The sequence below is a fragment of the Ceratosolen solmsi genome, unplaced genomic scaffold, assembly GCF_000503995.2.
Source record: "Ceratosolen solmsi marchali unplaced genomic scaffold, CerSol_1.0 scaffold11, whole genome shotgun sequence".
Lineage (NCBI taxonomy): Eukaryota > Metazoa > Arthropoda > Insecta > Hymenoptera > Agaonidae > Ceratosolen > Ceratosolen solmsi.
Window position 1 is genome coordinate 14838709 of NW_011948416.1, and position 16848 is coordinate 14855556.

Consider the following 16848-nt stretch of genomic DNA (forward strand, 5'->3'; position numbering starts at 1 on the left):
ATTTATCTGAAATTATTTAGTCTATAAGGTAGAATAATCAGCTGTTTATATAATATCAAATACATATCCAGGCATTCAACATACATTTGTCGAAATTCCAATTTTAATGCAAATGTGTAATGTGTACGATAACATCTAATCGTCACATTGATATAAGTTAAGCGTAAAATCGAAATATTTAAAATTATTTTATCAAGCCCTATATTTATTTTTATATTCAATATTCGTATTAATACTAAATTCACTTTTGGAGCATATTCATCATATAACTGTGTGCGTACATTTTAGAAAAAACAAATGTGACCACATGTACAAATACTATATAGTAAGGTTAGCAATAAATATATACAAATACAAAAGCAGTTGAAGTTTGGCAATAGTTTGTAAATTTACAAGCAGAGTTTAAGTAGCAAACAATTTTGTATATGAAACTAACCAAAGGCTCACATTATTAATGTATTTTTCTTAATTTAAAAAATTAAAGAAACAGGTAAGTAATTAATATCTTATTTAGTTGTATTTATGGAAATAAATGATATCTTTTGTACATCATCTGAATGTTTCAATGAATTGACATGTTTTTAATTAATCTACAGTTACGCAGTTGCATAAAAAAGAATTAATTTAATAATGGAGACAGATGCAAGTTCAGTGGATACTATTAAAACTACGCCTGATTCAAATTCTACGCAATCTGATTTTATTCAAAAGGAATTAAACTTTGACATTGATCCCAATGATCCGTTGACCAAAGCAAGTTTAAATGACCATCCAGTGAACGAATGGATGGATATCGTTGGTAATGGACAATTAAAAAAAAAAGTATTAAAAGCTGGTAAACAAAATTCTAGACCAAATCGATCAGATTTATGTAGTGTAAAATTTATTGGAAAATTAGAAGACGGAACTATTATTGAAAATGAGGAAGAAATCACAATTCAATTAGGAGATATGGAAGTTATTCAGGTAATTAATAATTAGAATATTCAAAAATTGATGTAAAATTTATATAATATTATATTGCATTATACTCTTAAAAGATAATCAATAACAATAATAATGGAATTAGTAATTTTGTGAAAAAATTTATGTTTACCAGGGATTGGATTTAGGTATTACACTAATGGATTTGGAAGAAGAAGCCGAACTTGAAATATGTCCAAGATTTGCATATGGCGCGTTAGGGAGAAATTTACCATTACCAGAAATACCACCAAATTCTAAACTTACGTATAATGTTATACTTAAAGATATAAAGATGGAACCCGATATTGATGAGTTACCATATACAGAAAAACGAAGAATAGGGTATATAATATAAAAATTGTACTTTTACTTATAAATATGTCTAAATATATAAAAAAATTTGAAGATTTTGTGTATTTATAAAAATAATACAAGCAATAAGTGTTGTATAATATTGCATAAAAATACTCTCTTTTTAGTAATAAAAAACGCGAGAGAGGAAATTGGTGGTTTGCACGTGATGAGTGTACATTAGCAATCCATTGTTATCGTAAAGCATTAGAATACTTAACACCGTTTAGGGAAGGTGATGTTCTCGATGACAAAAAACCAGAGAAAATGCTAGAGCATGTAAGTGATAATGAGCTGCAAGAAATTCTTGAAGATGCTTTAAAAGTACACAATAATTTAGCTGCCGCACAATTGAAATGTGAAGCTTATGATGCTGCCTTAACTAGTGTAGAAAATGTTCTAAGATGCCAACCACAAAATGTTAAAGCCTTATTTCGAAAAGGTAATTTAAAATTTATTAAAAATGATAATATTGTAATGCATTTTATTTAATTTTTTAGGAACAATTCTTCATTACAAAGGAGAAAATACCAAAGCTTGCACAGTGCTAACGCAAGCTTTAAAAATTGAACCAGAAAATAAAGCCATACAACAAAAATTATTAATTTTAAAGAAAAAAAGTGCTAAGGATGCACGACACGAAAAAAATCTATATCGTAAAATGTTAGGAACTGTACCAGATAAAAGAAATAATGATGTCAAGAACACACCTGATTATAAAAAAGCACCTACCAAACTCACTTGGAGTTTGCTTGGTGGAACTATTGTTGCAGTTGTTGGAATAATTGCTTACAGATTAATATCATAAATTTAAAATAGTTAGACTGATAGTTGACTAGCTCGAACAAGTTATCTTTACATATTTAAAATTTCCTTGAAAAAAGAACCCTGGAAATGAAGGAAGACATTCCGATTGTTGGGAATAAATAAACACGACTTGTTAATTTTGTTACATTTGTTCCATGTCTTTGTACACAATTGTATATTTAATAAAAAATAACTTCTAAAAGTATAAGTTTTTATCACACAGCATAATTGTGTTATTGAATGATGTAATAAATGTAATATGTACACAGTTATTTTTACAAATTTATATTAACAATATATTCAACAATAAATAATTTTATCCAATGTTATTATTGCTGTACTGGATAGTAATGTTGTTTTATTAAAGAACGTGCAATATCAACATGACCTAAAAATACAGTGTAAAAATTGATTTCATTAAGATAATATAAGTAATTTAGGATTAAATAAAATACCAACGTAACATTACCTAATTGCAATTCTATATAAAGAGCCAACATGATAATATGTATTGGTACATCACAGTCAGGGCCTTTAGATGTCCAAACCTAAAATTAGTGATAACTTATTGTTTTGAAATATTTTAAATCATACAATAAAAATATACCAATAAATTAATTAATTTTAATGAAATACCTGTTTTAATATTTCTCCAGATTTATCAAGTTCGCCACGAATAGCATAAGCAACTGCTAAATTATATCGAAGAATTGATTTTGCAGTAGCTATATTTAGTGGGTACCATGATACTAAAGATAAAAACTTTAAATTAACTTGCATTTGCAAAATTACATGAATGAATAGTTTCAAACTTATGTATAGTTACTTCTACTTGGTTTTTGTTCAATGATTTCTTCAATTATTTTTTCTTTATCACCAACGACCTCTCCTATGGGTATATAAGTATTAATATCTTGAAGATTTTCAGGTTTTAAATGTTCTAAGGCTTCGTAAATTCTATCTAAAAAAATAAGACTCTCAGCTGCATATAGATTGCCAAGTAATAAATGTGCTCCTGGTAATTTTTTGATACTAAGTAGAGATTTAGCATATTCTAATGCTAATAAATAATCACCCAAGCACAATGATATATAAGCACTGGCAGTTAAAATACTTATTTTTAAATTTAAATTTTCAACAATAGTTGACTGTGATGGTATTGTTCGAGTTGAGTTTTGAGTTGAGTTAACATGTCCAGTTGCATTAGTATTATTTCCTATTGTTGTAATAGATAAAATTAATAGAGATGTTAAAATTTACTACTCTTTCTTACATAATGTAATATCATTTATAATAGAAATTCAGTAATAAATTTTATTGATAAAAACATAGTGCAGTAATATATATATAAGTATGTGTCAATTTAATTTATTATAATATCATCTATTATTGTTCTTTTTAAAATATTCAAATATTTCAAAATATAATTGAAAAGGAAAATTAAATTGATTAGTCAACATTAAATCATGTTATCATTTTTACAAATTTTATTTTTATAATAGAAAGAACAATTGCACAGAATCATCAAAATAAACTTTGCATTTTATTTTGCTATAGTAAAGATTTCTTTAATAATTACATATATTAAATAATTCCTAAAATGTTTCTATACTTTAATATTTGCTGGGGATATATGATATATAAAATTTAATCTAATCACTTTAAAACCATAAAAATTATTATTACCTAATTTGTGACTCGAAGGGGTAAGTGACCCAAGTAAACTTGTTTGTTGTTGATGTCCAATTATTGTTTTCTTTACTCCTTCTTCAGTTGGTAAATTATTTATAGGTAAGTTCATTTCTTCACAATTTGTCGTTGGTAATAAAAAAAAAGCATTTTTAAGGCACAGCATTCCATACTCTAATGTTGGTTGAGGAATTGCATATGATATCCCTTCAGAATTATATTTACAATTTTTCGATAGAGTAGCTGCCAAGATAAATTTTTTGCTAATACTACTACCATTGTTTTCTCCTATAATCTTTTCTACTATATCTTTACGCCTTCCACAAATATCAAAATCAACTTTGTTCGACTATAAAAAGTTCAAATTTAAAAAAAAAAAAATAAAGTTTTCATTAAATTAAATGTATACTCACGGGTTTATGACAAATTATACAACACTCTGCCATTCTTAACCAAAGTCTTGGATTATTATGTAATTGTTGTGCAGCTTCGATAAAATAATCAAAAGCCTTTGTTGCTTGCCCTGTGTAGAGAAAACTGACACCTAAACTATACATTAATTCGTAATGTTTATTTTTTTCAAGAGCATGTAGCGGTGGTGGTGATCGTGATAAATCAGCTATTAAATTGTTAGTACTTTCTGTTCTAATGCTATCAACAACTTTTTTATTTTCTTCCAATGCAGATTTTAAATAAAAACATGCTAGATTTGGTTTTCCTAGTGCAAAATGAAGGCTCGCAATGTTATTATAATACAAGACAGCAATGCACTCTCCGCATGTTCTAAATAAAAAAAAAAAAGATCTTGTTATTGAAGTCAATTAATATTTTCTAATTTTCAATGCTTATACTAACTTGAAATCTGGACATGTTTCTTTATTGATAGTATTAAGAAGTTTTAAAGCTTTTTTAAAATTTTTTCTTAAATATTCAAGATTTGCTTTTAAAAAAATTGTTGAAAGGTTCTAAAATTAAATTGTTAATTAGTTAAGTTCATTAAATTTTTCTTCAAAAATACTTACAGTAGGCATTCCTAAAGATACCAATGTTTTCCATTCTCTTTTACAAAGTTTCAATTGAAGAGTTCTAAGATAAATTCTTAATTTATACTTTAGAAGTTTTATTCTGAAAGCATCTGTAGCTACATCAATACTATCTTTTTTTGGCTCTTTTTCTATCGCAGTTGTTCTCGCACTAGATTTGATTATACCATCATGTTTTTGATTTTGATTTTGTTCACCTAATGCAGATTTTGAAGACTCAGCAGTTGATGTGAACTGACCTTCTATATAATTCACTAATGTTAAAGCAGTGTCTGGCTTTTCTAATATCAAATGCAGTTCAATGAGTAGGAGACAAATTTTATGAACAAAACTTTCCTCTGTAATATTTATAATTTTTATTAATGTTTTATAAAGGATAATTAGTCCGTCATACAATAATGCTAATCTTTAAGCATTAAAGGTAAATGTTGTTAACAAATATTGACAATACTATATAGTCAGCTATAATATATATTTTAGAATAAGAAATACTTCTATTTGTTAAGTGGAATGATAAAATTATTATAAAAATAAATATTAGATAATGAAAATTGTTTTATAAAATTTTTTTTTTTTTTTAAATAGCATCAATTATATTTTTTTTAAAATAAAATCAATAAATACAATTTTACTTTTAGAAATAATAACAGGTTATAAACAAATAAAAATTTTAAATATATGGCTTAAATTAAAAAAATTCTTAGATACTTTTGTATGACAAACATTATTATAAATAATTTAAGTATAATTAAGCCATACCCATTGGTTCAATTAATGCAAATAAACTATTTATAATTTCCAAAGCAGCCAGATATTGTCTTGAGTGATAAAGGATCACTGCTTGATTATACCTTAAGACACTCTTCTCAATATCGTCGGCTTCTTGTGTCTGCGATACAATTGTTACTGTTGCCAAAGCTGTAGCGTTGGTTGATGTCGGTGTAAATGTCGAAGCCGCCGCCGCCGCTGCTGTCGTCGTCGTCGTTGCCGTCGTCGTCATCGCTGTCGTCGTCGTCGTTGTCGTCGTCGTCGTCGCCGTCGTCATCGTCGTCGTCGCCGTCGCCGTCGCCGTAGTCGTCGTTGTCGTCGCAGTCGCTGTCGTCGCCGTCGCCGTCGCCGTCGCCGTCGCCGTCGCCGTTGCCGTTGCCGTTGCCATCGCCGTCGTCGTCGTTGTCGTCAACGTCGTTGTTGCGGTTATCGTCAGCATTGCTGTTGTTATCGCTGACGGCGCTGGCGTTTGAATATATATTGCTTTTAAACTTTTTTTCAAAATCTCTGTTCTCCTATAATCATTGCTCTTGTAGTAGTCAACAATGATTTTGTTGTGTGTTATTTTTAAATCTTGGGGTCTCAGAAGTTCGAGTTTTCCAAGCAAGTTGGAGCAAGTAGAAAAGTCAGCTTTTAAATATTCAACTTGTGCCTCCCGAGCCAATTCACGTTCTTGGTCAGTTACGGCATTCACATTATTGTTTGGTATTTTGGACTCCTTACACAAGGATTCCGCCATTAATTCTCCGTTATTCATCATCTATGAATTTACGCTTTTATTTTAATTCAATTAAATATTCTTAATATGGATGGTTAATTTCATTAGCTTCTTTCGTTCAAACAAAATTTTCTTAATTCTATTCCTCGCTGTCGTTCTTCGTTAGTTAATATTTAACAAAAAAACGCGCATACAAGTTAAGCATGAACTATGATGCTCAATTATAAGATGTAAACTATGAGATACGAATGAATAGAGTCCATAGAATCATGGTATAAACAGAGTGCGAACATAAGATATCATAAGTATCATACGTAGCCACCTAGTGGTGATTATTACATCACTTCATTTTTTAATTTTTGAAATTGAAGACTGCGACCGAGGGAAAGTGTTTCTTCTAAAAAAAAAGTTGAATATTACGTTATTTATTTGTGCGTAGTCTGATTAATATATTGACTAATTCAGGTTATTTTTAAGGTTACTTAATTACCTATAGCTGAGTTGTTATACTTATAATATGAACCGGTTAGTCGTTCGACATTGTTTTAATATAATTCGCTATTATTTATATTCTAAGTAGACATGTAGTTACGGTTTTTTAAAATACTCAGCTGGTGATACGAATAATATGAATTGATACTTAAAATCTGAAATAGAAATGAATAGCAAAATTAAAAAAAAAAAAATGTAAAATTCGAATATGTATAGAAATAGCCAGAAATACTGAGGAGATTTAATACAAAAATTCAACCTAGATTTTGTTATAGATTACGAAGTAATATTAATTTCCTTGTAAATATAAATAAGCTACATAATAAAACACGATTTTATGTTACTTATTTTTTTTATTAAACTATTTCTTTTCAAATATTTTATTATGATAGTCGCAATTTAAAAATAAAATATTTAGCCGCCTTTAATTAAAATAATTTATTATAAATACAAATTTTCCAATATTGAACAAATTATCTATAGTAAGTAATGTATAAATTTCATTCATGATATGTATTTTAAAATTATAGGTTAAAACATGCTTGCATTATCAAGTATATAAATATATTGAAAAAGTATTAAGTTTTTTTAGAACAAAGCATGAATATTTCAAATATATTTCAAAGTATTATAAATATTTATCATAGTAAGCTGCTTATCAGTGTGCACATTTATATCGATAGATTTATATTTAATATGTTGATCTTTGAATTATTTTACAACATTAAGATTTAATTCCTTTTTTTTAAATTTGCAATAAGATATGATGTTGTAAAACATTTTATGGTGAATTATCATATACTGTTTGATATTTTAAGGTTTTTTTTTTAAATAAAAATATCAAGAGTAAAATTTTAAAACGCATTAACAATATTAGAAAAATGTATAGTAATTAAAACTGTTTATTCTTGACAATCAATTTTGTTACTATAATAATAGTAAATAATTATCATATTTAATTATAAAAATAGAATTACTTAATAGATTTATTATCTTGTGAATGAACAGTTCTAAAAGATAATTACAAACAAAATTTCATCTTTCAAGATTTTGAAGATGTGTACACGTTAGATTACATTTTCATAAAAAAGAAAGTTTATGTTTATGAAGATATAAATTCAGAACTGAAAGAAAAGTTCGATTAGTATAAAACATGCGATTGTTTTATATACTTTATATACAAAATTATATTTAAATGCATACTAAAAAACTGTACTTACGACAAGAATGATATGAAAGATTGTATATATATATATATATATATATATATATATATATATATATATAATATAATATAAAAAAACAAAATTAAATTAGGGAAAAAATTATTATACGATCATTATAAACAATTATTAATTTCAAATATTGATACGACTATGTAGTTTATTTTATTATTTATGTGTTTATGTTTGCGGTAGTAAACATAGATGTTTTTTGTTCATTAATGTCCTGTATCATTTAATATATTTGTACAGGAATCACTTTTTCTTATGTGTTATTATTTTGATTTTGTTAGCAAAATGTTATAATTTTTTTTTGTAATTTTATTATTTAATTTTGTTGATTGACTGAATGAAGTTACAAATTTAAAGAACCTCAAGAAACTTTAAAGTTAATCGATGTATTACGCGTAAAACAGCAAAATACAGTTTTTTCAAGTCTTTTTATAATGAAACATATTAAATATATTAAGAAGATCCCAACAATTATAAAAAGTATATGGAAGTAAAAATGGAAATTTTGATTGAAGAAATTGAAAAAATGAAAATTGGTAATTATAAAAAGTAAATTATAGTAACATCGGCCATAAGTAGAATGGCTCCAGCTTCTTAAGCTTTATGTGGCGTCTAATATATGGAGTTTTATCGTGAAATTCATATTATATGTAGCGAAACAGAAAAATAAATATTTATAGGCATGTGACAATAATAGAGTAACGATAATCGAAGTCAATGGAGGATAGCGTAGAAAATTGTGTCTGCGTACTCGAACTTAAGCACGACTTGTCGACATGTCAAGTGCGGCTGCTAAAAGATGAAAGGAGCAATGGAGCATGTGCCTGAGGGTGGGTATTGTGGCAAAGGGGAGCACAGCTAGAGCGTTTCATCGATTACAGCTATTCGGTATTCGAATTTTTAATTATACCAATAGCAATGTATCATGCTAGTCGGTCGTTGCTAGTATTTCATGGAGCTGTCGTGGAGTCCAGTGGTGTGACAGGTCCATTGTCCTTAGTCACGTATCGTAGGGTGTAGCCGTAAAAATCCGAGTGCGAAAGAAAGCCAGTGCCTCGATGATGCATTTTTGGTCTCGGTAGGCCGGAATAGGAACGGAAAGGAACAAAAGTTTATATTATGCGCCGCCGCGATTCAATACATACTCTCCTCGAACGAAGGCGAAACTGGCGAGATTGGAAACTCCACTCCGCGTGTATAGCTGGTACGAGCCGCCCTTCGGTGGCTGAGCGAGAGGGACAGAACGAGTTAGTGTTTATACGCATATAAATGTAAGTTCGCGTATAGTCGCGTAGGGTCGCGTTAAATCGGCTAAGAGCCGACTGCACCGCAGCTTCGCTCGCTATATGGTCTACACGAAAGCGAGAGAGGGAGAGTGAGTGAGTGAGTGAGTGAGAGGGAGAGGGACGCGTGGGGAAGGTTGGCTTGGAGTCACGGCTGCTGCCGAAGATTGTGCTACGCCGATATTACATAGTACCGACACGCGCTTTATGCGACGTGGGAAAAAAGAGAAAAAAGAGAGCGGGAAGGAGCGCCTGAAATAGGAATCCGGAGCTGCGGAAGGAAGCGCTATCCTCTTCCATCCCCCTCCCTAACATCTGTATCCATTAAGTTAGCTTGTACGCTTGTCCGTTTGAACGTTAGGTTGACGGGATACGACGGGAGAACGTTTCGTCGTTGCTGTCGGCATTCGCTGGAAGTCGCAACGTACTTCCATTCTAACAACCCGAGACGTTCCGTAGGAACGAGTCAAACATGGACGCGAGCGTCGAAAGGGACTGTAGTGCCCTGGGCTGTCTCTTTCAGCAGATTATCCAGGACATGAAGGTGAATTTTCTTCTCATCCTCATCCCCCTCCCCTCCCTCCATTTAATTTTTGTTTCCTTCTTTTGTTTCGTCTCATTGCTTTCAACAATCTCTCGTTTCACTTTTTGATTTGCTATATTTTATTCTCTTTGTTCTTTGACATGCGTTCCGCAACTACCTATTTTCTTTTTTCATTTACAAGTTGTAATTTTAGACAATTGGCACAACTTTTTCCGTAGAGCGCGCGCTTCACAACTCCCTTTCGTTCTTGTACCTTCTTTATCTTTCATTCAATTGTCCCTTCATCGTTCTCTTATTTTAGTCCTATTCTTATCTGTTTAATCACGATGATATGGCCTTCGATTATCTTTCGTTTGCCTTTTTCACCTTTATTAAAAATCCATTAAATCACCCGGTACATTGTTGTATTACAGAATGGAGCACCTTTATGGGAGGACCTCATTTCGAAGGCAACAAAATTACATACTTGTTTAAAGTTAGTTAACTTCTGATATCTTATTTGTTTATTTAGTTACTTTTGTAATTAAAAAATTTTTTTTATTTAGAGCTGCAATTTTGGCCATTTCCACATACCTTGAAGCTTTTCAGAGAATTGCAGATGCTGCGACGAATGCAAGAGGTTGTCTTTTTTTAATACAGAACAAATAAAAATCTAGTTTATAATACACTCTCTTTTTGAAATATTCAATATATATCATTTTAAAAATCATTAAAAAAAAGAAAAATCCTACCTATAATTGATTATTATAATTGAACAAAATGGATTATTGAGTAATTTATACTTTTGTTTATTAATCAATGTTTATGCATCGATTGTAAATTATTAAAAATATTTACAATCGTATAGAATATAGATTAATCTATTATTTAATTTAGTAGTTGATTCACTTAAATTTTTAGCTTTATTTTATAAACTATTATACAGTATTTCATGAAATAATTATTGTTTTGAATATATACATATATAAATTTACCTAAGGATCAATCGTGTATCTTAAGCGTTTTCTTTACTAAATAAATTCATTTAATTAAAGATTAAATTTTGTAGCTTATAATAATAATCTATGCTAAGCTCGTTCATAGAATTTAATCATATAATATATAAGGTTGTCTTTATTATTTTTCATATCGTTATTAAAGTTCGTTTAAACAAAGATGTATCGAGATTTTAATACAATGGCTGTTTTTAGGAGCAACTAGAGAAATTGGAACAGCCCTTACAAGAATTTGTCTTCGACATAAAGCTGTTGAAACAAGAGTTAAATCATTTACTAGGTAATTTTAAATAAATATTTAAAAATATAATAACAATGTACTGTTTCAATATAATAAATATTTATAAAAATTTTTTATATATGATCTTTAGTGCTATAATGGACTGTTTAGTATTACCTCTTCAAGAAAAATTAGAAGACTGGAAGAAGTCGTTGGTGTACCTTGACAAAGAGCATGCTAAAGGTTCTACTAATTATAATAATTTTTATTAATAATAATGTGCATTTTAAAAATATTTATGATTAAAATGAATATTATTTTTAGAATACAAAAAAGCTAGGACAGAGTTGAAAAAAAAATCCAGTGATACATTGAGATTACAGAAAAAGAAAGCTCGCAAATGTTTACAACAACAGCAGATTTATGGCACATTGCCACATGGTATCATTCAAGGTAGCTCATCTAATCTTACCAGTGACGTTGAATTAGGAAAACTGCTTGAGTCATCTGCTGCTGTTGTTCAAGAGAAACGCCAAACATTGGAAGAAACAGAAAGGAAAGCAGTTAGAGCAGCTTTGCTAGAAGAGAGAGGGAGGTTTTGTCAATTTGCCAGATTTCTAAAGCCTGTACTTGTAAGTGTTTTTCACTGATAAAATGGTATAAATTCAATATGATAAAACTACTTATTTTATAAAAATAGTTTTATAAAATAATCTATTTTAAAATAATAAATTGTTTTAATAGAATAAGAAAGTTTCTTCTAAATTAATTCAAATTACAAAAACATAATTTTATATTTTGTATTATTTGTACAAAACTTTTCATTAGGATGAAGAAATTGCAATGCTAATGGAACTTACCCATCTAGAAGAGGTTGCAGAGCAATTGCAAAAGCATGCAGCATCACCTCATTACCTACCACCAGCTTCAGAGCAGGTGATAATGGATGTGAAAAGTCGTGATCCTGCTCATTGGTCTTTGGCTTCTCCACCCTCAAGTCCATCACTGTCTCTTGGATCTCGGAAAAGTTCTGTGTGCTCAATTAGTTCATTGACAAGCAGCAGCAGTGGCTCATGTAAAAGTCACCCGAGTCCTTCAGCCGGACATCCATCCTCAGCTTGGCATCGATCAATTTCACATCAGGTAAGGCTTGTAATAAACTATAATTTATAAAAGCTTAAAATGATCGCACTACCAGTTAATGATTGTCGTGACTTATTATTGAGCATAATATCTTCCATTTATAATGATCGATATTTAACACGCAATTATATAAGTTACTGCAATAGTTTTCTGGGGACATGAGGTACGTTAGTTGTTGTTGTTAGATGTTAGTTGGACATGATGTAAAGCATGTTGATATACGGCTTTGGTAGTTGCTCCATTTTTTCATAGCCGTTTGTTCATCGTCTCAGCAGTGATAGTTGGAAAGATGGACTAAAAACAGATCAATTGAAACAGGTGGTGGTGCACAACACAACTGCTTAGCATCATTTTTAATGTAGTGGTCAATGTTGTATCTACTCTTTGTAGCCTTTCAACGGTATGGTGACTCTGCGTTACCGTCGTTCAATCAACAGTGGCTCTCGCGATTCTGGATTCACTTCTCTTCAGGAAACCCTCTATTCTCAACCTATGCACCGTAAACAGGTACAATGTAGCATTACTCTTTTATTTTCATTTCTTATTTGCATGCACATTATCCCTAGCGTTTTTAAAAATCTTCATTTTTACTATCCAAGTAAAATAATTCTTCCTCAATTTTTATTTACAATTTAACAATATCTGTTTTTAATGTAATCATTTTTCATTATAGTAATGATACATTGGCAGTGTAGATAATTGATTTTTATGCACATGAATTCAACCAAGCCCAGTAAATTATTATTAGACATCTAATATATTTTCTTTAAATAAAATTATTAAGGAAATATTTTTAATAAAACATTTGCCGAGTTGACATATTTAACTCTATTTCATAGTTGGTTATTGTTTTTAGGTATCCTGTACATTATTGCAGAATGAGCGAAATCCAAAGTCAGATACTACATTGACTTGTCCTGATCTTCAGCAAGAAACTGCAAATACTCAGTTTGATTCAAAGGATCAATGTTCCACAAACGAAAGACCTCATACGATTTCTTCAGGTATATAAATATATATATATATATATATTTAATATATCACGAGTTCAAATTTATCTATTTAACTTTTAATCTTTCTGAAAATCAATAGCTTTTTAAAATGACATATTTTATTTATTAGCTTATGAGAAAGGACATCAAAGACCAGCCCTTACGGTTTATACATTTCAAGCACCAGATCAAAGTAGCTCTTCTCATAGTCAACCTGCTTCTCCAGTTTCTATTTCTGTTGTTAATAATCAAAAAAATGTAACGAGATCGCAACAAAGAAAAAACAGCAGTGGAAGTATAGGTCGTGAAAGACCACCTATTCCAAATAGGTGTTCTAGTTTAGAAAGACCTTTGGTTCCAACTAGAATTGATTCGGCAGAAACTTCCAATCAACAATATGGCCCAGACAGTCCCAAAGGAAAAATTAAAATACCTATACCTGCTCATCTTAGTAAGGGTAAAAAATTCTGTTTTTTATTAAATTATTTTTTAATACAAAATTAAAATATATAAAAATTATAAATTAAAAGTTTTTTTATAAGTTGTACACTCGACGAGAATATTGTACACTCGAAGAATCATTTTTACTGTTATTGAAAAATAAAATATTTTGACTTATAGATTTGGTTTATACAGTACGAGTATCAAATGTATTTAGTTAATTTAAAAAGGTTACAGCATTTTCTAAAATTGCACGTTTTACTTTATTTCTCATACAATTTTCACTCTTAAAAAGTTAATGTTTACATTTTTATCTTTATGTAATATTCATTATGCTTATGGTATTGTAGTTATTAAAATTTTTAAAATTAATTACTTTTATTTTTTATAATTTGAATATTTTATTATTTAATCTACATTTCCATTACTATATTTTATTATGAGTATACACCTTGTTGAACATGTATTATATATATAACTATTTTAAGCACAAAATATGTTTAAGTCACTTAATTATATTTTTTTAACTTATTACAAAGAGAATCATACCTTTTATTTCAAGTATATTTTTTATTTACAAATATATGCGTGTGTCTCTCTGTGCGTGAGCGCGTGTGTGTGCGTGAGTGCGCGCGTGTGTGCTCGTGCGTATATATTATATCGTATTGCTTTGTATATAATATTAGTAAAAGAATTTTGATAAGTTTGCCGAAAATGCCCTTAAAATAAATATATCGACGGCCTTTTGTATAATAAAATTATTAAGTTACATAATGTTGATAGAACTAAATTGTTGCAATTTTAATTTTTTAAATATTTAATAAAAACAGATTTATTATTTAACAAATGTGTTATAGATTTGGTATCGCAACAGCCGTTATTATTTCAACAACCAATGTATGTGAATATGCATGAATTAGCAAGTTTAGCGGCTAGTCGAGCTCAAGAGATGCTTCCTCCACCACCTCCACTGCCAGCAACGACCAGCATTGCTGCAACGATTGAAAAAACTTTAGAGCCAAAGGTATAGAATACTTCGAGTGTACATTTTTTAGTGATCATTAATGGAAGGTCGAATTTTTTGTTTATTAAAAGTATTATAATTATAACGATAAACTAATTTATAACGATGTTAATGTTATTATTGATAGACTTCAGAAACAATAAAGAATAAGAGTGCTGTAACAGAATCAAATACAGAATGTATCAGTGAGCGAGTTAGTGCAAATTCTATTGTACAACGTAGAGGTTCGTTGCTTCAAACTAATAAGCCAATGCCGCCTACACGTCGAGCTTCGGCAATCATTACTGAAAATTATGATGAGCGTGGAGGCAGCCAAAATGAAGATTTAGAAAATCTTCCGCCTCCTCCAGCTTTCTTATTAGAAGGATCGTCTCCACCAAGTGCTGCTGGCAGCCCTGCTACTCAACGACGGTATATTGTAAAATAATGTATTTTTTATTACACTGTTATTTAAGAATTTATAATTTTATTTTAATAACATCAATATACAGATAATATTCATTTTGAATTTCGTTTTTTACAATTAAAATACTTTTTTAAAATTTAAATAAATATCAATGTTAATATTAATATAAGCAATATTATTGTTATAAAAAAGTTTCTGTCTCTATATAAATATAAATTGACAATATTTGTTAAAGAAACATTAGCCATAGCCATATCATTATTATTTTTAAAATACAATGTTTTTATAATGCATAAAACAGATATTTTCGAGAATTGCATCATGGAAAAAGAGTATTAGGATTCAGTTATTTTTTTTTACGACATCAATATTATTATAACATCAAGATATATAGCTTGTATTAAAGCAAAAAAACATAAAATAAATTTTATTCGAAGTGCTGATAGTAACGTAACTTTGTGATAAGTTTTCGTTACTTTCTATATTTTTTTCTTTAGATCGATGTCCGTTTCGGAAACAGTAAGAACCTTAACAGAATTACGGCATACACCAGCTAGTCCGTCGCTCTTAAGACGTAAAATTGCGGCACAAGCTCAAGCACAAGCGCAAGCCCAAGCCCAAGCCCAGGGCCAAGCACATGCTCGGACGTCGACTTCGGGTGATGAGAAAAGTTTAACTCGACCTAGCAGTAGCGCTGCTTCGACAGTTATGCAAATAGCTTGTTGTGCAATGGAGCGCGCTAGTATGGCTATCAGGTATTTTTTTAAATAATTTTGTCAAATCATATTTTTTAAATATATTATTAATTTATAAATTCTTAAATTTTTCACAAGAAATATTAATAAGAAATAACTTGGGCTAGATCATTAGTGTTTTAAAATATATAAAGGTTATTAAAATCATAAAAATATGAGTATCTCATATATTATATTTAAAAATTATTAAATGAAATAGTGGTGGCAATGGCGGTAGTAGTGGATCTCAAGATCGGCACTCGAATATTGGAACAATTGATGGTTATGGAAGTCAAGGACCAGGCGGAGTTGCTCAGAGTTTCATGGCAGTACTTAGTGCCAAACTTACTAATAGTGTAACATTGGGCTCTTCAAGCTGTAATGTTAGTATGGGAGCTTCAGCGGGTAACAGCCCTAAACCAATAAGGAAAAACTTTATAGACCATCAGCCACAGCAGCAACAATACCATCATCAACACCAACACCAGCAACATCAGCAACAACAACATCATCATCATCAGCAGCAGCAGCAACAACAGCAACAACAACAACAACAACAACAACAACAACAACAACAACATAATCGAAATTCCAAGACATCCAATGAGTTTCTTGAAACTCTTAATGCTAGATTAGCTCAGCAGCAACGTGTTATTAGTCAAGGTGGCGCAAGCATTAGATCGGCTAGTGTTAGACGTATTATGGCTAATCGAGTACCTATTTTAGATCCATTACAAGTGAGAGATTCTCTTATGGATCAAATTCGTAGGGGTACTTCGCTGCGCAAAACCGCCGGTCCAATCAATGACAGATCGGCGCCTAAGATCTACTAATAAATGCCGATGACGGTTCATATTAAACAAATTGTTTGATGCGATCATTATGATCAATTCAGCTTATAAGCACAATGATAATGCCTCGCTTCTACAAAATTGTATTTTTTCCTGACTAGAAAAATCTCGACAAATGCACAGTTTTTTAATTATTAAAAATTTTA

The 16848-nt window shown here is 29.9% G+C and overlaps 3 protein-coding genes across 3 annotated transcripts; 2 read left to right on the forward strand and 1 right to left on the reverse strand.

Annotated features, from left to right (window-relative positions):
• The first annotated feature begins 630 nt into the window (after window positions 1–630).
• Window positions 631–2367, forward strand: LOC105359561 (peptidyl-prolyl cis-trans isomerase FKBP8). Its single transcript, XM_011496176.1, has 4 exons — window positions 631–966; window positions 1100–1308; window positions 1446–1759; window positions 1818–2367. The coding sequence occupies exons 1-4, from the start codon at window positions 631–633 to the stop codon at window positions 2123–2125; spliced, it is 1167 nt and encodes a 388-aa protein (XP_011494478.1). The 3' UTR covers window positions 2126–2367.
• Window positions 2368–2429: 62 nt separating this feature from the next.
• Window positions 2430–6625, reverse strand: Not10 (CCR4-NOT transcription complex subunit 10). Its single transcript, XM_011496024.1, has 10 exons — window positions 6104–6625; window positions 5616–5776; window positions 4836–5194; window positions 4669–4778; window positions 4227–4596; window positions 3811–4162; window positions 2951–3340; window positions 2761–2873; window positions 2594–2672; window positions 2430–2512 (listed from the first exon to the last, which is right to left on the reverse strand). The coding sequence occupies exons 1-10, from the start codon at window positions 6382–6384 to the stop codon at window positions 2454–2456; spliced, it is 2274 nt and encodes a 757-aa protein (XP_011494326.1). The 5' UTR covers window positions 6385–6625; the 3' UTR covers window positions 2430–2453.
• Window positions 6626–9585: 2960 nt separating this feature from the next.
• On the forward strand, window positions 9586–16848 carry LOC105359418 (AF4/FMR2 family member 4). Its single transcript, XM_011496025.1, has 15 exons — window positions 9586–9896; window positions 10310–10371; window positions 10442–10515; window positions 11087–11171; window positions 11263–11354; window positions 11436–11743; window positions 11940–12254; window positions 12645–12761; window positions 13111–13258; window positions 13377–13703; window positions 14545–14711; window positions 14839–15122; window positions 15615–15872; window positions 16072–16294; window positions 16382–16848. Exons 1-15 carry the CDS (start codon window positions 9825–9827, stop codon window positions 16682–16684), a joined length of 2835 nt encoding a protein of 944 aa, XP_011494327.1. The 5' UTR covers window positions 9586–9824; the 3' UTR covers window positions 16685–16848.